This window comes from Bos mutus, chromosome 25 (assembly GCF_027580195.1).
Source record: "Bos mutus isolate GX-2022 chromosome 25, NWIPB_WYAK_1.1, whole genome shotgun sequence".
NCBI classification, from domain to species: Eukaryota; Metazoa; Chordata; class Mammalia; order Artiodactyla; family Bovidae; genus Bos; species Bos mutus.
Genome location: NC_091641.1, coordinates 405,307 through 429,265, shown reverse-complemented (window position 1 = coordinate 429,265; position 23,959 = coordinate 405,307). Strand labels below are relative to the sequence as shown.

The following is a 23,959-nucleotide window of genomic DNA, read 5'->3' as shown; positions in this document are numbered from 1 at the left end:
TAGTCTCACTTGGGGCCCAAGTTTCTTCCCGCACAAAATGAGGATCAAAATAGACCCTGCCTACCTCCTGGGGTAGGTGGGAGAGCTGAGAGAAGTTGTTCATTTTGATGAACTCTAACTTTTAAATATTTTCTTTTATGGATCATACTTTTGGCACTGAATATAAGAAATCTTTGGCTAACCCAAGGTCACAAAGATTTTCTCCTGGTTTTTTTTCCTTCAGTTGTATAATTTTAGAATTTACATTGATATTATTAAAATACTAATATAAAATATTTTTATATTTTAAAATAAAACCTGGATCTGTTTTAATCAGGTATGGTAAGACAAGCACACAAATAACTGTTATGAAGGAAGCAGTTTACATTCACAACTCCTTAAAAATGAAATGCCCATCACTCGATGCATGGAAGCACCAGGATCAGTCAGGAAGCAGAGAGAGGAAGGGGGAATCATGGGCAGGAGCCTTTGCTGTAGATTCTTTGAGAAAGACAAGCAAGGGAGAGCAGGGGGATTTAGGATTGGCTGGTTTGAACAACGTCTGCAGGCTCTGGGGATTAGGGGCTGTCACTGGTAACCTGGTACCTGGCCCTGGAGTGAATAAGGCAGAAGAATATGGGCCTCGTGGAGCATAAGAGCCAAATGGAGGAGGTGGTGGGGAGCACGGGCTCTGGACTGGTTGGTTTGTATTTGACAGGTGAGCTCCTGGGCACATCCATTGCTCTTCTAAGAACTGGCAGCCCTGGCAGGGACAGTCTCTCCAAGGTCACTGAGGCCCCAGATGTCAGAGCATCAGGAACACAGTGAATGAGAAAACACAGTCAATGTGAGTACAAGGCTCCCAGCATAAGTGGGAGATGCCATTCCTGCCTGTTTCAACGTTAACTTTGTGGGGCCTGGGTCTCCCTCTGCTTGTTTCATGCTGTGGGTCTTCCCTTCCCAGCTGGACTCTGGGTCCTGGAGGGCTCACTGCACGCCTGCACCCAACCAGGGCAGGACAAGCCTTCTCTGGGCCCCTTCCCCAGGGTAAACAAGAGGAAATAAAGGGTGCTGATGTCAGCAGAGGCCTGCGGACAGTCCATGGGAGAGAGTACGAGAACCCCTCGTCATCTTTTTGTGCCTCGTGTGCCCTGCCTCGCCTCAGGGGCCATGCTCACATCCCTCCTGCCTTTGTTTCCCCAGACCCTGAGAAGTGGCCAGCTGAATGGAGTACAATGATGACCCCCTCTAGTCTGGGCTGTGGGAGGAAGGGAAGTAAGGGAGGTTAACTGGGGTGCTTGGTGGGGGAGGGGCAATCTGGGTAAGAGCCAAGTTCACAAGGCAGACAGACCTGAGTGTGGTCCAAGTCCAGTCCTGGAGGGACTGGTCACTCAGAGGTGACCCCTCTGAGCCTCAGTCTGTTCCCCTGTCAGATGGCAATCAGATTCCTTTATCTCACAGGATTGCTGTGAAAAGTGGAGGTAACGCACAAGGCAAGTTCCCAGCGTCCTTGCCCCGGGGCAGTGGTTCTCAAACTTCAGCAGGTCAGGCTGCGGCCTGAAAATTGGCATTTCCCACCGGGTTGACACTGCCGGTCAACACTGTGGTACCTGTGAGGGGTATGTCTAGGTCATACGGTAGATGTTTCTTCAACTTTAAGGCATGGCCAAAGTAGTCATACCATTTCACATTCCCACCAGCTGTATATGAATGTGCTGGTTGCTCCATGTCCTTGCCAGCAGTTACTATGGTCGGTTTATTACTGTTAGCCATTTAATAGATGTATCTTGATATCTCACTGTGGTTTCCACTTGCACTTCCCTAGTGACAAATGATGTTATACATCCTCTCATTTGCTTATTTGTTACCTACATATATTCTTTAATGAAGTATCTAACCACATCCTTAGCTCATATTTTTAATTGGAATTTTGTTTTCCTGTTAAATTTTGAGAGTTCATTGTACATTCTGTATACAAGTCCATTGTCATTTACATGACCTGCAGTATTTATCTGTATCTTGTCCTTCATTTCCTTGATAGTATCTTTTGAAGAAGAGAAGTTGTTAATTTTTATGAACTCCGATTTTTAAATATCTTCTTTTATGTTTCATGCTTTTGGTGTTGAATCTAAGAAATCTTTGCCTAATCCAAGATCGCAAAGCTTTTCTATGTTTTTCCTTGAGTTATATAATTTTAGGACTCATTTAGGCCTATGATTCATTGAGTTCATTTTTTTATATAGTGCAAGGTATGGATTAAAGGGTTTTTAAAATATATTAATAAAAGTCAAATTGTTCCAGTACCATTTGTTTAAAAGACTACCTTTTCTTCACTGAATTGCCGTTTCATCTTTGTTGAAAGTTAATTGACTATAAATTGCTAGTCTCTTTCTTTCCTCTCTGTTCTGTTCTGTGGATTTATTTGTCTTCCTTGATGTGAAAATGACTTGATTATAATAGCTTTATAAGAAGTCTGAAAGTCAGGGTAAATCCGCCAACATTTTTCAATTGAAGGGTATTTTATAGCTTTTTTAGGTAGTTTGAATGTTGATAGGAATTTTAGAAATGACTTGTCAATTTCTACAAAAAAAAAATACCTACTGGGATTTTGATTGAAATTGTGTTAAATCTACTTATTATTGGGAGGAGAACTGACATCTTAATAGTACTGAGTCTTCACATGTAAGAAGTATCCACCTATTCATCTTTTTCAGCAATATTTTATAGTTTATGTTCAGATCTTGCACATTTTCTGTCATATTTATTCCTACATATTTTATACCACTGATATTATAGATGGCACTGTTCTTATTTCAGTTTCTAATTCTTTGTTGTTAATATATACAAATGCATTTGATTCTTCTGTATTGATCTTGTATTCTGCAACCTTGCTTAATTCACAAATGGCTCTGGTAGCTTTTTTGTGGATCCCACTGAATCTTCTACATAAACAACTAAGTCATCTGTGAATAAAGACAGTTTTTACTTCTTCCCTTCCAATCTATGTTGTCTCAATTACTGTACCTGCAGGATTTTAATTTACAGAGAGGACTGAGTGATGATTCACAGAGGTTAATGCTATAAGGTATACCACCCATTATAGGTGGGGAAGTACCATAGTCATTCAAGAGGCAGAAACAAGAACGAAGATAAAGAAAACACAGTCTTTATTATGCTTTCTATGGGAAAAGCAATGCAGGAGAGATAAACAGTTTGGGATCAGGTAGTTGGAATTATTCTGGTTGGCTTTGGGTTATAGGTGCCTGGTACCTGGTCATGAATTGATTTAAGGCAGGGGAAATACTAGCTTGGTGTATGAGAGTTAGAGAAGGGAGGTGGTTTAGAGTATGAGCTTGGAGTGGTTAGTTTGTATAATGAAAAGCTCCCAGGAATCTCTAAGAATTAGCAGTAATTCCCTGGTCCATGAGGCCCCAGCTGTAAGAGCATCAAAAACACAAAAAATAAAATACAGTTAGCAAAACTGACCTTGTGATGAATGTATGCCAAACAGAAAAATAGAGAATCTAAAAAAATATGGTTAGAACAACTTTATTTGTTCCTTACTTTATTGCATGAACTAGAACCTTCCAGCACAATGAATGGAGGTAGTGAGAACAGATGGCTTTGCCAACTCACTAACTTGGGGGGAAACAGGAGGTGCCATGGAGGGGGAAGGGGTGGGGCAGTGATGGATGTGGTCAATGGGGAAAGGAGGACGGAAGCTTGGGAGAAAGTGAGGAAGACCTGAGGCAGTGGGTCTCACGCTGTGGTCCACGGCTCATAACCCTCCCCTGTCCCTGCTGCAGATCACACAGCTTCTGGCCTCTCCCTCAGGGCCACCCGCTGGGCTAAAAGGGCTGCATTTAGGTCCTGCTCATGTTTAAATCACACAGCTCCAGGCCCTTCTCCTCCCACAAGGCCCTTCTCCTCCTCCTCCTCTGGGAGTAGAGCCATAGTGCCAGGCAGAATCCCAGGCCCTGGATCTCCTGTGAGGGGAAAGGAGGATGACCACACGCCATCACTAAGCAGAAACCACACATCCCAAATCCTCAACTCATGGGGGCCCAACTGGGGTCTAAGAGCCCGAACATGATGTAAGATGTTCAACTTGCATCTAGGGAGACTTTATGTGGAAGCAACAGGGCCTAAGGGCACCTGACAGTCAGTGCCCTGCAAAGCTACCCTGAGCCTCTTTTGTAAAAGTTCTGTGCTGTTGAACACAGTAGGCAGTAGAGCCCCCTGGTAGGATGCAGCTGCCTCCTCTGAAAGCCAGGCAAGCAAGAGACATTCCAAGTCCCAAGCTAGTGGGGTGAGGCCAAAATGGGACCCAGGGATCACCCCACATAGGTACTCTCTGAAGGTACTGCCAAGAAGCCAGCAGGGCCATCCTCCTCTGCACACATTTCCAACTGTTACAGTTCAGCCCAAGCACCTTTCACAGCCCAAAGAACTCTATGATATGATTTTGTGCCTCAGTTTCCCCTGGGGGAGATGGAGACAAGGATACATCCATCACAGAATGCTGTAAGGCTGAAAAAGAGAAAACAGATATAGGGCCTGACTCGGATAAGAGGATTCCATGAAAACGTAGAACCTTTCTTCTCAGGCCTGGGAGGAGGGGTAAGAAAAGCAGATATAGAGGGAGGGCAGGGGCTGCTTGGCTGGCCATGGGAGAAGCATGGAAGAAAACTATTAGGACTGGACAAAAAACTAAATAGGAGGAAAGAAGTTGTTCTGCTCACTCCCACCTCTAGAACTGAGGCCCCTTCCTGTGGTGAAATGTCCTTCCACCCCCATGGTCCATTCAGTAAGCCAATGCTGACTCAGCCTGGGGAGGCTCAGAGAGCCTCATTCTCAGCCAGGCCTGGGAGTCACCAAAGGTCCCAGCCCCCAGTCTCTCACCCCACCCACCACCAATCACAGGCTGGCAGTGTCTTCCTCAGAGATGATCCCAGGGACTGTCACCAGGATGACCCATGACTGCTCTGACCTTACTCCCCTTTGTCCAGGGAAGGCCCTGGATGAGCCAGGGACTCACAGCTGCAGATAGATTCCCTAGGAGTGTTATTAACGACAGCCTCCTAGGAGTCACCTCCCAGAGCTCTGCACTCAGAGGGTGAGACCCAGAGATTCTGAGGTGCGACCAGGAGGAAGCGTCCAGAGGGAGCAGACGGCTCTGTGGGCTCAGCAGGACTGGAGCTCAAGTGCTGGTCCCACTCTCAGAGTCCTGGCCGTGGGGCCAGGCGGGTCTGAGCCCCAGGGTCCTCCCTGTAGAGTGAGCACAGAGGGCCCTGCAAATCCAGCCCTCCATCTGCGGGTGGAGGCGTGGCCTCCAGAAGGCCCACCCTCTGGGCAGGTGGGAAGCTGAGCCCCCTCACCTCCTCCCCTCAGTGGGGTGTGAGACGGCACACAGGGAGCACCAGGGTGGGAGGGGCCTGGTGGGCCTTGGTTCTGCCTGAAGACTGAGGTGGGGAGACACTGCAGGGGAGCCCCTGCCTGGAGAGAGAGGGGCCCAGAGCGGGCTGGCGCCCCGGTGTCTGAGGGGGGCTGAGCTAGACCACCAGCGGCTCCCGCCTGCTCCTCCCTGCGGGGCTGCAGCTGGGCAGGACTCAGGCCCCACCTCTCCCTGAAGGAACCTCAGCTGGTCCTGCTGCCGCCCCTTCCCCTGGGAGGAGAGACACAGAGACTGACTGCCAGGGAGATGTGAGGGCGGGGAGGCAGGAGCTGAGCGGGGAGGAGGCCCAGCGGGTGCAGGTCAGGACCAGCCCCTCAGCGTGAAGACGGGGGCGGGGAGCCCCAGATCATGGCTGCCTTTGCACTGACCACAGGGAGGCCCTTTTGCAATAAAGGAAAAGAAGAAGCCAGGTTGATAAAGGAAGTGCCCGTCACTGTCGGGGTGGGCGGGTTTGGGGACGGCCGCCACCCTCCTCCGTCCTCTGAAGGAGCCTGGTCCTCACTCCTGGTGCTGAGACTCCCCCAGGGGCCCCCCAAGGCCTCCTGTCTGGCCTTGGCTCTGCCTGTCTTTTCACCCGGGAGGAGGGCAAGGCCATGGGGCTGCCCCTGCTGCTGCCCCTGCCCCTGCTACTGCTGCCAGCGTCTCTGCAGGCTGGTGAGTGGCCGGAACTGTCCTGCTCTGCCAGGGACCCCGGGGAGGGGCTGTGGCTGGGTGTGCGTAGAAGGGTCCCCTGGGGTAGCTGGCCAGGCCTCCCACCCCCAACAAACAAAAGGCGGGTCCCACAGTGCTGGGTCCCCCAACCCCTCACCCTCCTGCCTGCCCCAAGCCTGGAGAGGGGATCACGCAGGTCAGAGGGCCAGTCCTACCCCGTCGCACGTCCCCCTGCAGGTGAGGGTGCCCGATGGTGGGGTCACCTTCTGTGTCTCTCCTGGTGGCTTCAGAGTCTCTCCCTCCCTCCTCTAGGTCCCCGGGCACAAAGAAATTCACAGCAACACTATGAGATGAAGCAACCAAGTGATCTCTCAGCCCCTGAGGGTGGCTCCATCCTCATCCCCTTCTCCTTCTCTCACCCCTGGGAATTAGCCAAGGTTCCCAACATGAGAATATTCTGGAGATGGAAACACTTCCATGGGGAGTTCATCTACAACACGACCCCTCTGTTCACCCACAAGAATTTCAAGGACCGGCTCATCCTGAACTGGGCAGAGCCTGAGAAGAACGGCTCCCTCCGGATCTCAAACCTGCGGAGGGAGGACGAGTCTGTGTACTTCTGCCGGGTGGAGTTGGTCACACTGAGAGATGGCAAGGAGGAGTGGCAGTCCATCGAGGGGACCAAACTCACCATCACCCACAGTGAGTCCAGCTGTCCTGCCTGAGGCTCTTGGAGGCCACTGGTGCCTCAGCCCTAGATGTGGCTTAAGCCCCTCCTTCTGACTCTTCTCTCAAACTCCTCTCCCCTCTCCTCCCCAGGGCTCTGCCAACTTTACCCTTTTCACCTTAATCTTCCCCAACCCGGGACCACCTCCCTTGCCCATCCCCCTCTCTGCCCTCCAGATCCAGCCCCTCCCCCACCCGAGGCCCCCACATCCTCTGTGCTCCCAGCTGTCCTCCCTTCCTGCTCCAAGCTGGGCTCCACCCAGCCCCCTGCCCTCGCCCCAGGTCCTCCAGGTGACTTGACATCCTCCGGGTATGGCTCCTCCCCTTTGTCCTGAGTCCTGTGTGGAGCCCCAGCTGCCCCATGTCTGTCCCCCACCAGCCATGAACTCAGCCCACACACACAGCAGGTGCCGAGGGGCCCCGTGCCCCCATCACATGTTTTCCCATCTCCCCTTCCTTCTCTGCTCTGAACCCCAGAACATCAGTTCAACCATCTTTCCCTCGGTTCATCTCTCCTCGCTTTCCTTCTCCTTCTCCCTCCTTCCATCCCTTTTACCTCCTTCCCTCTCTGGAACCCCATGTGGTTCCAGTCACCCAGTCCCCAGGTCCACCCCGACCGTGCCCCTCTATCCTGGCCATGACGAGGCAGCAGTCCCAGCAGCCCCCCTGACTATGCCCTGCATCCCGGGGGGACACCTTGGCAGCATCGCCCTGGCTGACCTTCCCCACGACCCCCAGTACAGCGGTCCTGCTCCTGTCCTCCAGTCACAGGAAGGGAACCGAGGCTTGCACAGCAAACACCTGCCCCAGGTCACTCCTGGTGTGGGTGGGGTTTGACCCCAGTTTAACCCCAGAGCCTCCCTTCTTAACCATGAGCTGCTTGGACTCACCTACTGACTTGTCATCTTGTTTTGACTATTTTTAACCTAATAATGGATGTGTAGCATCTGTCACTCAGTGGGGCGTTGGAACTTCAACAGTGTATCTGACTTCAGGGTAGAGAGGAGGGGTTCTCTTCTAGGCACAGGCAATAAGGAAGTGTGTCACCAGTAGATAATTTTTTGAAAACTGAAAATTGATTAAGCTTGTTTGCTTTTTGCAATCACTTGTGCTGGTGATTCTAAGCAGTATGTGACTCAACCTGAATTAAGCAGGACAGCTTTGGATTAATATTTCCTGCACCTCCTCCAAATTCCCTTAAATGGCCTTTTTGGAGGGACTATGGTCTCCTTAAATCCCTCTTCTTCCTTTCTTAATTCTTCCTTCTTTTTCTCCTTTCTCTATTTCAGCCACATTTCCTACGAGTTTTTTCATCGGTAAATTAATTTTTTCAGTTAATTCAATCAACTGGATGGTCATGCTTATTTTTACAGGGCAGTAATAAAAAGAGATGTTTTTAATCCAAGTGAAGTACCACCATGCAAAAACATCACACCAGAGGAATATCTATAGCAAACATAACTCATAAGTTTGAGATTGGCTTATTAATTTTTTTTTACAAATAGTTTTATTTATGTAACCAAATCTAATTATATTCTCACTTATAGTTTTTCTTTTATTTCTAAATCCCAAACCCCACATCTCACTAGAGGTAAAAAATAGTTTTCCTAATTTTTGTAAGATTTGATTACTTTTCATAATAAGTGAAAGAGAAATTTGCTCAGTCATCTCTGACTCTTTGCGACCCCATAGACTATAGAGTCCATGGAATTCTCCAGGCCAGAACTGGAGTGGGTTGACTTTACCTTCTCCAGGGGGTTTACCCAAACCAGGGATCAAACCCAGGTGTCCCACATTGCAGGCAGATTCTTTACTAGCTGAGCCACAAGGGAAGCCCAAGAAAACTGGAGTGGGTAGCCTATCCCTTCTTCAGGGGATCTTCTCAACTCAGAAATTGAACCGGTGTCTCCTATACTGCAGGTGGATTCTTTCCCAACTGAGCTATCAGGGAATCCCTTTTCATAATAAAGCTCTTCAATACAGTGAGAATTTATCTTGGTAAATGGTGTGAGAAAAAGAACTAAGTTGATCCTTATACCAAGAAACAAATCAATTGTCCTCACTTTGTTATTGAATCAGTTCAGTTCAATCCAGTTGCTCAGTTGTGTCTGACCCCATGGACTGCAGCACGCCAGGCCTCCCTGTCCATCACCAACTCCCGGAGCTTGCTCAAACTCATGTCCATCGAGGCAGTGATGCCATCCAACCATCTCACCCCCTGTCGTCCCCTTCTCCTCCTGCCTTCAATCTTTCCCAGCATCAGGGTCTTTTCTAAGCAGTCAGTTCTTCACATCAGGTGGCCAAAGTATTGGAGTTTCAACTTCAGCATCAGTCCTTCCAATGAATATTCAGGACTGATTTCCTTTAGGATTGACTGGTTTGATCTCCTTGCTGTCCAAGGAACTCTCAAGAGTCTTCTCCAACACCACAGTTCAAAAGCATCAATTCTTAGGTGCTCAGTTTTCTTATCTTTATTTCTTATTATTGAATATTTCCCCCTTTTTCCATTGATTAATAGGACTTAGCTTTTAAGTTCTTTTGTAAAATAGCATCCATTTCCGGTCTATCTATTCTGTTTCACTAGTCTGTGTTTTCTTTTCTTTAATATTCATTTGTTTGGCTGCGCCGGGTCTTAGCTGTGGCATGCAGGATCCTCGTTGTGTGTGGGATGCAGCTGTGGCATGCAGACTCTAGTTCCCCGACCAGGGCTGGAACCTGGGCCCCCTGCACTGGGAGCGCAGAGTCCTAGCCATTGGACCACCAAGGAAGTCCCTATATTTTGTTACATTAGAAGCACACTGTTTTAGTTATTATAACTTTATCATGTTTCAATGGCTGTTAAGACTTTTTCCATCACAATCACATTACTTCTTCCTCAAAAACTTCATTGGTGTTGCCTGCCTATTCTTCCACACAAATGTTAAAATAAGTTTGCCAAGTTTCTAGAAAAACATTCCTGTTGGTTTTTTTAAATCAGAATTGCATTAAATCTATAAATTTAATGCAATTTACTGACAGAAATTGAAATCAGTATAATGCACAATCTTTTTGCTGAGGAACAGGTCCTATTTTATATCCCTAAGTAAACCTTTGTAGTGTTCTTCCAAAGATCATGTGTCTCATAAGACTTTTCATATTCTTTATTTTTATTATTAATGTGCAATATGTAAAAAAATGTGTACTTGGTATAATTTTCACTCTAAAAGTAATGCATAAATTCTGGCCAAGATGCTAGGTTATATGCATATGTTTACCTCCACTCCCTCCAAAAATCTACTAAAATGACAGCAAAGGGAATTTTTCTAAGACAAAAACCCAAAGGGACAAAAACATTTGCAAGTTAGGTGACAAAAACAAAATTTTGGAAGTGGGAAATAGACCAGAGGAATTAAACCCTAAGTCAACAGTGGGGACATCCAGAAGGAAGGCAATTTATACTGCAAAACCCCTTAAAGGGTCAGGAATAGCAACTCCTAGTACCCATGAAACTGGCGTGGAAGGGGACCTGGAAACTAGAGCACTAACTGAAGTGTATTTAGGAAGCAGAGACACCTCCGCACTCTCACACTTCACCCCAGCAAAAGACTGGATATATGCATTCTAGAAACAATAATCCACAGGGAGTCTTAGGGGGGTACCCTGGGGCATACCCGGAGACAAGGGTTCAGTTCTTAAATTCGGAGATTTGGTGAACTGATGAGACCTGAAATACCGTGACCCTTGTAGAGGCCTCACAGGACGCAGGCAGCCAGGCTGGTACTCCCACACCACACACCCACTAAGGGCAGACAATCAGGAGACTCTTCTCCGGAATAGCTATCTGATGGGCCTGAAAAGATCTAGAAATCTAACAGATCACCCTACTCACTGTAGAGTGAGTCATACTGTCCTACTCACTGTAAAGTGATCTGACATGCACTTTCTGCTATAACACACTCACATCTTCATGCATGTTGGGAGCCAAGGGGACAGGGTGGCTGGGGTCTTGGCCTTGCACCAAATGCCCTGCAGTGAGGACTATACCCTCACCTCAGCTGTGCCCAGGATGCCTGTTTTTAAAAGCTTTGAACTAAACATTTAAGGAATGTTTGTCCCATGAGATGCAGAGAGCAGAACAATCAAGGGGGAAGGGAACGTGGAAGAATCCAAAACAATGAAAGGAGACTGAAATTTTCAAAGAACCATCATCCTCATAAAGTTAAAGAATTTCATGTATATGACACAATAGAATGCTTCGCAAAGGAGCTTTCAAAACGAAAAAAGAGATCTTAGAAATTAGAAGTATACTAGCAAATATGGAAAACTCAATACATGATTCAAAGATGAAGTTCATGGAAATATCTTAAAAGGTGGGAGAAAACTGAAAGATTTGGATATTGTAGTTCAAGAAAATTCAAAGATTTGGATATTGTCGTAGTGGTTTCAACAGTGGCCCCCAAACAAGTGAATAATATCTTATATGGCTGCAGATGTGACTCAGTTGAGGAATTTGAGATGAGGAGGTTATCTGGGATTATCTGGGTGGACTCCAGATGCTAATAAACATGTCCTTACAAGAGGGGCAGTGGGAGACTGGACACAGATGGAAGAGCAGGCAATGTGAGCGCAGACACAGAGGCGGGGCTGAAGCAGCCATTAGGAGCCGGAGAAGCAAGGAACAGACTGCCCCACCACAGAGCCTCCTGAGTGATGCGGCCTGGCTGACACCTTGATTTCTGCTTTCTGGCTTCCAGAACTGTGAGCAAGTAAACTTCTATTGTTTAGAGTCACTCAGTTTGCAGCAATTTGTCATAGCAGCCTTAGAAATATAATGTAGGAATTATAAGGAAGGATAAGACAAATTGAGAATTGGTCCAAGAGTTCCAATCTCTGAACAAGTTTTAAAAACAGAGAAAAAAGGCGGCCATGGGGAAGAAAATATCAAAAAAGCTACTATAGAAATTCTCCAGAATGAAAGAACCCAGCAACCTGAGTAAAAATAAAAAGACGAACCCTGGGGGTACTGCAACATACAAATTTCAAAACACCAAGGATAAGCTCAGTTCAGTCTCTTAGTCGTGTCCGACTCTTTGTGACCCCATGGACTGCAGCCCACCAGGCCTCCCTGTCCATCACCAACTCCCAGAGTTTACTCAAACTCATGTCCACTGAGTCAGTGATGCCATCCATCTCATTCTTTGTCCTCCCCTTCTCCTCCCACCTTCAATCTTTTCCAGCATCAGGGTCTTTTCAAATGAGTCAGTTCTTCACATCAGGTGGGCAAAGTATTGGAGTTTCAGCTTCAGCATCAGTCCTTCCAATGACTATTCAGGACTGATTTCCTTTAGGATGGACTGGTTGGATCTCCTTGCAGTCCAAGGGACTCTCAAGAGTCTTCTCCAACACCACAGTTCAAAAGCATCAATTTTTTGGTGCTCAGCTTCTTTATAGTCCAACTCTCACATCCATACATGACTACTAGAAAAACCATAGTCTTAACTAGATGGACCTTTGTTGGCAATGGTTTTTGTGGTAATGTCTCTGCTTTTTAATATGCAGTCTAGGCTGGTCATAACTTTTCTTCCAAGGAGTAAGCGTCTTTTAATTTCATGGCTGCACTCACCATCTGTAGTGATTTTAGAGCCCCCTAAAATAAAGTCTGACAGTTTCCACTCTTTCCCCATCTATTTGCCATGAAGTGATGGGACCTGATGCCATGATCTTAGTTTTCTGAATGTTGAGCTTTAAGCCAACTTCTTCACTCTCCTTTTTCACTTTCATCAAGAGGCTCTTTAGTTCTCGTTCGCTATCTGCCATAAGGTGGTGTCATCCGCATATCTGATAAAGGGAGATCCAATACATTTCCAAGGAGGGAAGAAACTGGCCACATAAAGAGAGTCAGGAATTAGAGTGGCTTGGCTGTCTCAATAGCAATAGAGGATACTGAAAGGCAATGGTTGAGTGTCATGAATTTCCAAGGGAAAATTATTTTGTTTAATCCTTTAACAAATCAAATAGCAAATACTGACTGAGTGCCTGCTATGTGTCAGGTCCTAAGCTGGGCACTGAGGAAAGAGCAGTTAATACAGAACAAAACATAAATGTCCTTAACAATGGAACTTACACTTGAGTGTACAACTTACACTTACAGTTGAGTGTAACAACTTACACTCGAAAGAATATCACACACAAAAAACAAATTAATTCTGTGTGTCAGGTGGTGGTGAAAAGAGAAAAGCAGGAAAATGAAGCACAATCAGTGGCTAGAGGTGCTAGGGTGCTGCTTTATTCAGATGGAACAGGAAGGCCGCTGGGACGTAAGTGAGGGTCCCAGTAGGAGGCAGCTGCTCAACAGGGTATCTGAGAGTTTTGATGGGGGGCACAGGGTGGGGAAACCAGTCAGGGATAGTGAGACGCCTGGGACCAGCCACAGGCCTAAGAAGCAGGGGAGGAAGTAGGTTCTGGGACCTAGAAAGGAGCTGTGACCTCTGGGGAGAGAGAGAGTTTTGTGTCTATTTGACTGGCTGAGGGATGGCCAGACAGTTGCTGAGACGTTATTTCTGAGTGTCTCTGTGAAAGTGTAGAGAGATTATCCCAGTGTGGAGAGAGGAGGTCCCAGGGCTCAGTCCCAGGACCTCCTCTCTCTACACTCGCTTCCCAGATAAGCCTGTGATTTAGAAACGTGAGGTTAATGCCAAAAAACAGCAAGAGGTGCTAAAAACAGTTCCATCTGGGGAGTGAGGAGGGGGTGCTGTTTTTATAACCTGTGGGGAATTTGTTGATTCTTTAAATTATGTGCCGATACAACTTATATAAAAATAGATGTTACATTTTAAAAATAAAATTACTGGTAATACATACTTGCACATAGTTTTAAAAACAGTCAAACAGCACAGAAGGGAATCAAATGAAAATCCCATTCCTCTCCGCTTTATCTCTCGGCTACTACCCCTTTCTGCAGAAATGCTCTCTCCACAGATAAGAGACACAGATGCAGATATACAGAGATGGAACATAAGAGACTCAAGCTGCACACTCTCCCGATCTTCAGCTTGCTGTGTTTACTTCATGGACCTCAAGTATCTTTCCACTTCAGCACATATACATCCACACCTTTCTTTTTAAATGACTGCATGGTCTCCCACTGTAGCAATGGATTGTAGTTCACTTAATCAGTCTCATATTTAAAGACATTTAGGTTGCTACCAAATCACAAATAAAGCTGCAGAGAACACCCTCAAACACAGGCCTTTGAATACTTGTACCAGCACGTCCATAGGATAATTTCCTAGCACAGAAATCACTGAATCTAAAGGCACGCTTGGATATTTTACATTCTGATAGATATACCCAAACCTCTCCTAAGGTTGTGCCAACCCATACTCCTGCTGTGTCAATACTAGGTATTTTCCCCGACTCAGGTCAGTTTAAAACAAAATAGCCTTTTATTCTTTTAGTCTACATTTCTAAAAGTTAGGAATATTAGCATCAAGATTATGTTATCACTTTATGAAATGAATTAGAATTGTACTGTTTTCCATATTTTTCTGTTCTAGAATCTTCTGAGAGTTATCTGTTCCTTAAATTTTCACAAGAATTTTTCCATTAAACCTTCTGAACTTGAAATCTTTATGAAAAATAGTTCTTTAATAGTGTTCTAAATTTCTTCTTTGTCTAATCCATTAAAGGTTACTATTTCTTAAATGCATTTTTAAAAATTATTATTTGTCTCAGAAAATAATCCATTTCAGAGGTTTTTAGAATTATCAACCCATAAATTGAGCACACACTCACTCATGATTTCAATACTCTTTGTTGTTGTTCGATTTACAAGAGTCTTGTCTGTTTTCTTGTGTTTTTTTTTTCCTCTAACCACTTTCTGCATTTATGATTCTTTCTGCTGTCCTGTTTCCTAAAAACATTTATTCCTACGTAGGTTTTCATTACTTTTAGTTTCCTTAGAGCTAGTTCCTTTCTGTTTGGTAACTTTTTTCTTTGGAAATTGACTATTTCCTTCATTTTAAAACTTTCATTCCATTTTAAATAATTATAGCATCTAATACTATGAATTTAACTTAGAATTTGGCTTTAGTCATATTCCAGGAGTTTTAAAAATATACATATATATTGCTGTTGTTTTTATTTTCTAAATAGCATGTCATTATATATATTTATTTGACTAAGAATTTAAATTTTTTGTCTCAATTGAGAAATAGGATTCACACTTTACTAATTTCTACTAAGTGGACAGAGAATTCAGTCCACACAAGATTTTACTGGAGTTGGGTTTTTTGTATGTGGCTTACTATTATGCCAGTTTTTTAATGGTGCCTTAAACATCTACAAAGGTAGCATGTCTGTAGTAAGTAAAGTTCAATATATATTCATGTAACAATAATATATTTCCAATAATACTAGTTGCTTTACAGATGTTTTCTCACTTATTAAAATAATCATGTAAAATGACAAACACTGTTTGAATCCACTTCTCTGAAGTACCAAGAGCAATCAAATACTTAGGGTCAGAAAGCAGAACAGTGAATGCCAGGGCCTGGGGGGAGGGGGGATGGGGGTCAGTATTTAATGGGGACAGAGTTTCAGTTTGGACAGATGAAGTTCGAAAGATGGCTGGTGATGATGGTTGCATGCTAATGTGAATTGGCTTGATGTCACTTAAATATGGTTAAGATGGTAAATTTGTGTTGCATGTATTTTACCACAATAAAAAAATTTGTTTTTGATTCTGTGATTTACTTCTCCCTATATGTAAGTAATGAAATGAGGTTCTGAGATCACAGCACTGATCAGTGGTTGAGTCAGGATTCAAACAGAGTGAAGATTTGGAGCTTCCAGAATCTCCCTTTGTTACTCCCCTCTCTGTGGGAGAGCTTCAGAGAGCTGTTCCCCACTCTCCACATTCCCCAAACTAGGGAACAAGATGAGACAGTTTTCACCCAGATGCTTCCAGCCCTTCAGCGAATAATTTGCATATTTCTCCTGTCTTCCCAGCCAGCAAGACAACCATCCAGAACCCCACCACGGCTGCCACCACTGCTACAGCTGTCCTTAAGAACTCAGAGGGCGGAAAGAGTCCATGGTCTTGGCTCCAGAGTACGGAAGCTATAGTTGGGTTGGCACTGGCCAGCGCTGCGCTTGTAGCCACAATTGTGGCGCTGATTGTGTACTTTAGATGCAAGAGAAGCAAAAGTAAGTGATCCAGGACCCTCAACCTCTCCCCAAGATTCCCAACTAAGTGTTTCTCAGAACCTTCCTGCATCAGAATGACCAGAGCTGCTCAGTAAAAATGCAAATTCCTTCTGGGCCTGAGGTCTGGGCTTGGGAATCTCATTTTACCTCCTCAGGTGGTATTTGTGTGTCATCAAGTTTGGGACCCACCGCTCAAGACCAATCCCTCTCTACAAACCTGATGATTTTCCAGTTCTTGTCTCCTGACTTAATCATTTCTCATCAGTCTCCCTTTTGGTTCCTGGGGAGGGAGGGCCTGCCCTGTGAAACACAGAAGAGAGAGAAAGAAGGGATAGGAAGGTGGCTCCACTCAGCAAGTACTGGTTGGACACCGATTTTCCAGAGCCTGGCTTATAACTGGAAATGCAAAAGTAAATAAAGCGCAGGCCTGCTCTCAAGGATCTGGGGGCTGGGAGGATGAGGGGAGCAGTTGCCTCAAGGGCTAACAGCCTCGTGTGGAAAGAGCTGTGGTAGTTTGGGAGGAAGGAAGGGTAATCAAGGAAGACGTCAAAGAGGAAGCGCAAAACTATCAAAGAATGAAGAAGAATTAGCCAGGTGGTGAGGGTGGTATAGAGGTCACTGTCTTTCCAGGGGAAGGAAGGCATTCTAGGGACTGTAGGTAGCTCAGGGCTGTGGAAGAGCCAGGAGATGAAAAAAGACAACCTTGGAAAACACATCCCAGAGCCTCTGACCCCAGAAACAATGTGAAGCAGAAGTGGCCTCCTCAGCTTGGCCTGGCAGATACACAGTCTGGTGGAGGGGCCAGGCTGGGGTCACTCTGAAATCATTATTTTATTCTGCAGAGCAAAAACCACAGTGGTTGTGTCCTGAGACTAAGAATGAGGGTTTGAGATGAAGAAAAAAACTTGATGTAGTCACTGAGAAAATGCAATATGGTATTTGATGATCAATTCAGATGAGAAGCCATAAATCTGTATGAGCATCATTGTATTTGACTATGGTTTTTTCCAGCAGTATTCAACTACAACCTTTAGAAATTACTGATTAAAATCCATCTTCCCTGGTGGTCCAGTGGTTAGGACTCTACGCTTTCACTGCCTAGGGCCTGGGTTCAATCCCTGGTCAGGGGAGTAAGATCCTGGAAGTTGTGCCATGGCCCAAAAAAAATAGTTGTGTTCAGCTGCTAGCATCAGAGAATAGAAATAACAGTGGGCAAGTAACACAAGAGTGGATTTTTTCCTCCCATCTAAAAGGATCTGGAGGCAGAAAGCAGAGGATACTAAGACACTGAGTCTCCTGTCTACTCACTGTCGTGGATACTGGCTTCTATCCTGAAGGTTGCTTTATGTGCAAGACAGCTGCTAGGATGCCAGATTTGTGAATCTAAACAGGAAGCAGGACGTAGGAGGAAAAGACAAAAAGACTCTGCTCCAGCTGTCTGTCCTTTTAAAGAGTCTTCCTAAAATTCCTGCAGCCATGAAATTAAGACGCTTGCTCCTTGGAAGACTAGCTATGACCAACTTAGATAGCGTATTAAAAAGCAGAGACGTTGTTTTACCAACAAAGGTCCATCTAGTCAAAGCTATGGTTTTTCCAGTGGTCATGTATGGATGTGAGAGTTGGACTATAAAGAAAACTGAGCACCGAAGAATTGATGCTTTTGAACCGTGGTGTTGGAGAAGACTCTTCAGAGTCCCTTGGACTGCAAGGAGAGCCATCCTAGAGGAAATCAGTCCTGAATATTCACTGGAAGGGCTGATGCTGAAGCTGAAACTCCAATACTTTGGCCACCTGATGCAAAGAACTGACTCACTGGAAAATGCCCTGATGCTGGGAAAGATTGAAGGTGGGAGGAGAAGGGGAGGACAGAGGATGAGATGGTTGGATGGCATCACTGACGCGATGGACATGAATTTAAGTAGGGTCCGAGAGTTGGTGATGGACAGAGAAGCCTGGTGTGCTTCAGTCCATGGGGTGGCAAAGAGTTGGACACGACTGAGCAACTGAACTGAACTGAAAAATACTACCCACAACTTCCCCTTATATTAATACATCAGCTAGGTTTCACCATAGATCCCACATCTGCCTGTAGGGGGGAGGGGTACCCTGACACTCCAAATAAAATCAAGGTTCTGTAACTGAATAAGAAGAAGGGAATGGATATGGGGCAAACAAATAGCATCCTCTGCCCCAGGGCACAGCCAGGATTGGAGATGTGGCAGAAGCACAGGGGGACCCAGGGGATCAGGGAGCCCATGAGAGGGCACAGGTGGAGAGGAGAGGGCTCAGCGGCAGCTTGGGTAACCTGAGTGAATCATCAGGACAAGAGTGCAGTGAGGTCACGCACAGGTATGGAGGGATGATGACCGAAGAGAGCTGGGAGGAATTTTAAAATATAAAAATGATACTAGTGTTTACTATGTCAGAATTCTTAGTCCCAATGGAAAAAAAAAGTCCAGGATGTGACTGAGTGGACCTGAGGTCACTAGAGTTGGGGGAGGTGATAAGTCCAACCTGTTCAGAGGGTGACGGGGCTCTGGGTGCGGGAAGAGCTGCTCTCCTGACTGATGGTGAAGACAAGGCAGCACAGGTGTGGGCAGCCTCAGGGTGCCTACAGGGTGGCGGCTCTAAGTCCCGAGCCCTTCCCAGGGAGGTTTCAGCTGGGATGGGGCAGAGAGGCGGGGAGACAGGCCTCCGTGGATGGCACAGTGACTCGCTGTTGGTCCTCCTACAGGTGTGCAGACTGAAGCCAGGACCCCAGCCAGGTGAGCGCTTGTCCTCCAGTATGGGGGGGTGGGCAGTGCTATTTTATGAGCAAGAAGTTTCCTCCCGAGCGCAGCACCAGGGGGCCTTTCACGGGCCTTCCCCCCTGGGCCTTCATCCACATCCTCCCAAGTCCCCACAGGCCAGGCTCTTCACTTCCTGAGGCTCCCGATCCTTAACAGTCAGAGCCATGGCCCAGCATTTTCTCTGACTCCCAGAACATCCTTTGTCTGTCTCTGGCACCCGCCTTTCCTCCTTCCATCCCCAGGTCTCAGCCTTTCCCTCTGTTCCTCCTGGTTTGTCTCCCCCTTGAACGCCGTCCCTCCAGAAGACACCCACCTCCTCCACGCTCTGTCCCCTTTCTTGCTCCTTGTCCAGTCTGTCCTTTGCCCTGTGACTCAGGGCCTCCAGCTGCTCTGCCCTGTCTCTCCTCAGAGCGGCTTCCCTTATGGCCCCCAGCCTGGCTCCCTCTCTTCTGGCCCCGGCTCCTCTTCCTTTCCTCTCACCCTCCTCACCACCCACCGCTTTCCTTTCTCATCCTCTCTGCCACGTCCAGGCTTTTCCTTCTCACAGCCCCTCCCTCCTTTCTCGCCTTCCTGACTCTTGACAGTCTCCTTGGGAGTCTCCCAGGGGACCAGAGAGAAGCTCCCTGGTTCTCACGCTCCAGTTTGAACCCAGGCGCTGCCACAGAAATGACAGGCACCCTGTCCTGCTTCTCCTCCCTGCTCCCCTCAATAAACCCACTTCTCTGCAAGAGTCCACCCCAGTCAGCTCTCAGGGATGGGGCTACACTGAAAACGGCCCCTCATCCCTGTCCAGACAGCCTCCATCTGAGCCTCAAACCTCTGCCTTCATCTCCGAGTGTGACCAGGCAGGTCACAGAGCCCCCAGTGAGAGGAGCAGCCCGAGGCAGGTGGTAGCTCTTTTCTGCCCAGACTCTGACACATCACTGCCCTCCTGTTCCCACTCAGGGAGTCCTTCAAAAACACGGAAGAGAATTACGAGAACATCGGGAATAAAGGTAAGCCCTGCCGCCATCATCCCCGCTCTCACCTGGGTCTTCCTCCTCCTCCCCACAACCCCTCCCCACACAGGTGCCCTCAGCATCCTCCTCTCTCCCCTGCCTCACCCACCCTCCCCTGAGACTCTGGTCCTGACCTAGAGATGACCTCACTGCTGGAGCCCCTGCCCGTTTCTCTACCCTAGCTGCCTGGTCACCTGATCCTGGCACATGTTTATTTTTTCTAGGAGAATATGTAGACCCCAAGCCGGATGCCAAGGTAAGCAGCGTTGATTAGGGCCTGAAAGGAGAGGGAAGTCTGGAGAAGCAGGGGGTGGAAGAACAGAGGGACTGCAATGTAGTCAGGGCATCAGCTGTGGGATCGTGGCTCTGAGATGGGACTCTTGCCCTTCAACTGTCTCACCCACTGCCCTTTCCCTTCTCCCCAAGGATGATGGTGGTGGCAGCGGAGGAGTCCTCTACGCCTCCCTTGCCCTCTCTAGGTTAAACTCACCAGCAACAGCAGTGCCTCCCTTGCCCTCTCTCCATGGGGGCCCCCAGGAAGAGACCCTATACTCTGTCTTAAAGACCTAAGCAGTGGGACTGAGTGAGGACCTCCTTCAAGTCAGCTGCGCACAGCAATCTCAGTTCCCCACAATCACCCCGGCCACACACAGATCACTCAGAAGCCGGCAGGTGCTGACGGCCACCAAGGACCTGAGAGTCACACAGCCACCGCTCCAATTCCCTCTTCAACTTCCCAGCCTTTCACCACAAAAATAAACCTACCTGTACAATCTCCCTGAACACATCTAAGGAGAAAGCTGATGTCACCTTCAACTTCTGTCTTTCCAGAAGTTAAAAAAAATGAACCATGAATGCTAGCTCACGCCTAGATCCCTCCCCTAGTACTGTGTTCAGTGACTACCTCAGGCCAGAGACAAGTAAATCCCCAAACACTGGTAATCAATCTGGAACCCAAGGTCTGTCCCCCTAATCTAACCCTTCTACTTTCCTTAGGATAATAACTAGCATGCGTCATGTGTTCACACTTTACACACATGGCCTCATTTCAGCATCATCAATCACTCTATATGGCACTGGATACACCATCTGAGACAGGATAAGAACCAGGATGGTCACAGTGCTTTTCCCAAGGCCATGTTGCTAGTAAGTGGCTGAGGCAGGTTGTGAACCCAGACCTGCTTTCTCAATGTCCTTCTCCCAGGACTCAGGTGTCATCGCCTTCCCAGATCCCTATACTGACAGGTCTCCCACCAGAAGGACCATGTGCCCAGTGACATGGAGGAGAAAAGGAAGAAGCCAAAAAAGACCAAGTAGTTAGAGACAAACCAAACCAAGTAAACCAGTAACCTGGTTTATTAACAAGAACTGCACAACTCTGACTTTAGCAAAGTAACCTCACAGCCAGTGAACAACCCCAACACTTATCAGCTTCTTGGGGATCCTCTGAGAGGCTCTTCACACAGGAAGGAGTGAGAGAGCAGGAAGGAGGCACAAGTCCACAGCTATTCCTCACAGAAGGCCACAGCGAGCTCCCCCCTGTCAACTCTGTGCTGCGGCTCCTCCCTCTGCTCCAGCTCTTCTCCAACATCTTCCATGAGTTGGTCCAGATCCAGGTCACTGGAGGCTCCATCATCAGAAGGCACACTCCCAGCATGCTGGGGTTCAGGCCCTTCTTCCCCCACAACATGACAGGCCCCACAAGGAGCTGGTGCGATCAGGACTTCTGGCACTAGTCTAGCTTCTTTTTCTTCAGATAGGCTGCTTACTGGGGCCTTGCTTTGGGGAGCTTTAAATTTTTTCTTAGGATCTAAATGAAAAAGTGACAAAACTGAGAGTCTTATCGGGTAATCTGTCCTCACCTTGTATAAGTCCAACTCCTAAACCTTTTATTTCCACAACAATCTCTGGGAAAAGATGACTTTTCTTTATAGAAAGAAAATGGGGTTTGGGATCAGAAAGACTTGGATTTATGGACCTCGAGAAAACTTTAAACCCTTTGAACCTCAGTCTCCGTATCTTTAAAATGGCGGATATCCAGTGATAGAGACACTGAAAGAACTAAAGGGAACAAGTATAGAAGTATCTATCCAGCCAGCCCACAAAAATATCAATAAATGTTACTTCTCACCTCCTTACCATTGTTGTATCCCTGTATGTCCCTGAATAAAATCAAATAATAACCATAAAATGTTTCTACAGTGTGTGTTGTGTTCTGCAATTTAGATGATGCCCTTTTGGCCAAACTTTTGTGTGTTTTTTTGTTTTTGTTTTTTTCCAAAGTAATGAAAAGCTGTGGAAGTTTTACGGAACGATCAGAGCAGGAAACCTGCAGACGTGAGCCTCACTCCCCACAGTCCCCAAGTCTGGGTCTTACCCGGCTGCTCAGATCCTGAATTTCCATGCCCTTTTGTCCTTCCCATTATAGGCACAGGTGGAGGTGCAGGTTCGTTTAACAGAGATCTCTTTGTTGTTCTCCTTTTCAGGGTCCCATCTCGTTCATCTGCTCCACCGGCATCACTCCCAACCCCCAATCCTGAAGGACATTGGTTTATTTCTGAGTGACAGTGTGGTTAGGGTCCACAAACTCCAAACATTTAGTCTCTGCCCTGGGTCTTCTGCTCATTTTCAATCTAGTGAGTCCTTCTGGTTCCTTTCTTTTCCCCCAAATATTTCTTTTCTTTCTCCCTGGGTCGTCTTCTCTTTATAGTTCACCTCAAAACCTGCCTTCCCCATGAAGTCATCCTTCTTGGCTAAAAATTTAAAATATTCATTCCACCTTTAACCTAAGATTTTGTAATTCAACTCACAGAAGTGAGAAGCTACAGATTCCCTGACCACATTAGCATGAGTCTTACCCATTTTCTCAGGTTCTGGAGCCGAGAGGTCAGTAAGGCCCAGCTACCTGCAGACTCCTTGCACTTTCTGCTTCTGCCCTGCCTTAACAGGAACACATGTCTCATTTCCAATTATCCTGCTTACCTCTTGTCTTGGGTTTTTTTGTTTGAATTTTGGCTGGCTTGGGATTAAGCAAAGTTGGATCCTGAGAAAAATAAAATATAAATGAAGTCATATAATTGTGATTTAATAGAGTAGGATGCTACAGAAATGATGGGTGTACTTAAGGAAGTTCCAGATGCTAATTCTTCCCAGTTTGATCTACAGAATCGATCTAACTTCAGTCAAAATCCCAGCAAGTTATTGTGTACCAGTATATGATACCATCATGATGGATACGTGTCCAAGTCCATAGAATATACACTACCAGGAGGAAATCCTAATGTAAACGATGGACTTGCGTGATTATGATGTGTCAATGTACTGAATAGGTTCATCAACTGCAAACAAATGCACTGCTCTGGTGGACGCTGTTGCTAACAGGGGAGGCTATACATGTGTGGGGGAAGGAGGCACATAGAAACTCTCTGTACATTCCTCTCAATTCTCCTGTAAACCGAAGACTGCTCTTAAAAAGTCTTTAAAGATGAAAAATATCCACATTTCATATGCCTGAAAAGAGACTAAGGAAATAAAATAATGAATATCCTAAGTGTCCACACAGGGAAGAAAGTAAAGAGAGGCAACCTGCTATTCTGTAAAATTGCTCCAGTAAGAACCAAAGAACTACAGTAGGAAATGAGATTATCATCAAAAAATAAGTTCCTAGAGATATGAGGTATTAGAATAACTGAGGACAGAGGAGGCTCTTCTTCCCTGAAGAGTCCTAAGAGAGAAAACTAGCCCGTCAGGGCTACCCTGATGTAGGGACAGGACAGTGCCTTAGAAAATACAAATCCATGCTAACCAGATGCCCTACAGCTATCTCCTCAAAGGAATCCCCAAGATCAATCTTACTGCTTTATCTCGTTCCTCCTCTCCATCCTCCTCCAACTCTGGCTCTTTCTCTTCTTTCTCCAAGCAGGAATCTAAGCTGCTAGTCCCAGAGAGCGCTAAGTCTAAAACAGGAATAGGAAGGAAAGGCTAAATAATTTATCCAACAAAACAGGTGATGAGTTAGTGGAGCTGATCCCAGAAAATCAATCTTCCAACTCTGTCTTTCATATCCAAGTCGTATTTTCTCCGTAAAATCTGCTGTCAGATTATCATGGTTCTACCCTCTTCCAAGTCCTATCACTAGTCAACATGCACCCTCCCTCCCTACTCCCTTTTTTCTC

The 23,959-nt window shown here is 46.4% G+C and overlaps 2 protein-coding genes across 2 annotated transcripts in view; one reads left to right on the top strand and one right to left on the bottom strand.

The window, feature by feature from the left end:
* Positions 1–5,884: 5,884 nt before the first annotated feature.
* On the top strand, positions 5,885–21,339 carry PILRA (paired immunoglobin like type 2 receptor alpha). The gene is made up of 7 exons (XM_070362464.1): positions 5,885–6,088; positions 6,398–6,787; positions 15,800–15,997; positions 18,732–18,762; positions 19,732–19,781; positions 20,009–20,040; positions 20,211–21,339. The coding sequence occupies exons 1-7, from the start codon at positions 6,028–6,030 to the stop codon at positions 20,352–20,354; spliced, it is 906 nt and encodes a 301-aa protein (XP_070218565.1). The 5' UTR covers positions 5,885–6,027; the 3' UTR covers positions 20,355–21,339.
* ZCWPW1 (zinc finger CW-type and PWWP domain containing 1) overlaps positions 21,283–23,959 on the bottom strand; it is a 23,758-nt gene continuing 21,081 nt past the window's right edge. Inside the window, exons 14-17 of the mRNA XM_070362463.1 lie at positions 23,640–23,740; positions 22,767–22,827; positions 22,162–22,320; positions 21,283–21,594 (exon numbers count right to left, since the gene is read on the bottom strand). Coding sequence (XP_070218564.1) covers positions 21,290–21,594; positions 22,162–22,320; positions 22,767–22,827; positions 23,640–23,740 — 626 coding nt within the window. The 3' untranslated portion in view covers positions 21,283–21,289. The remainder of the gene's footprint in view (positions 21,595–22,161; positions 22,321–22,766; positions 22,828–23,639; positions 23,741–23,959) is intronic.

What these genes read in the sequence shown, in the direction of transcription:
- PILRA (XM_070362464.1), top strand. Translation starts at nt 6,028, where the DNA reads ATGGGGCTGCCCCTGCTGCTGCCCCTGCCCCTGCTACTGCTGCCAGCG. An exon ending in CAAACTCACCATCACCCACA is followed by an intron (nt 6,788 to 15,799) that starts GTGAGTCCAGCT and finishes CTGTCTTCCCAG; the next exon opens with CCAGCAAGACAACCATCCAG. An exon ending in TAGATGCAAGAGAAGCAAAA is followed by an intron (nt 15,998 to 18,731) that starts GTAAGTGATCCA and finishes GTCCTCCTACAG; the next exon opens with GTGTGCAGACTGAAGCCAGG.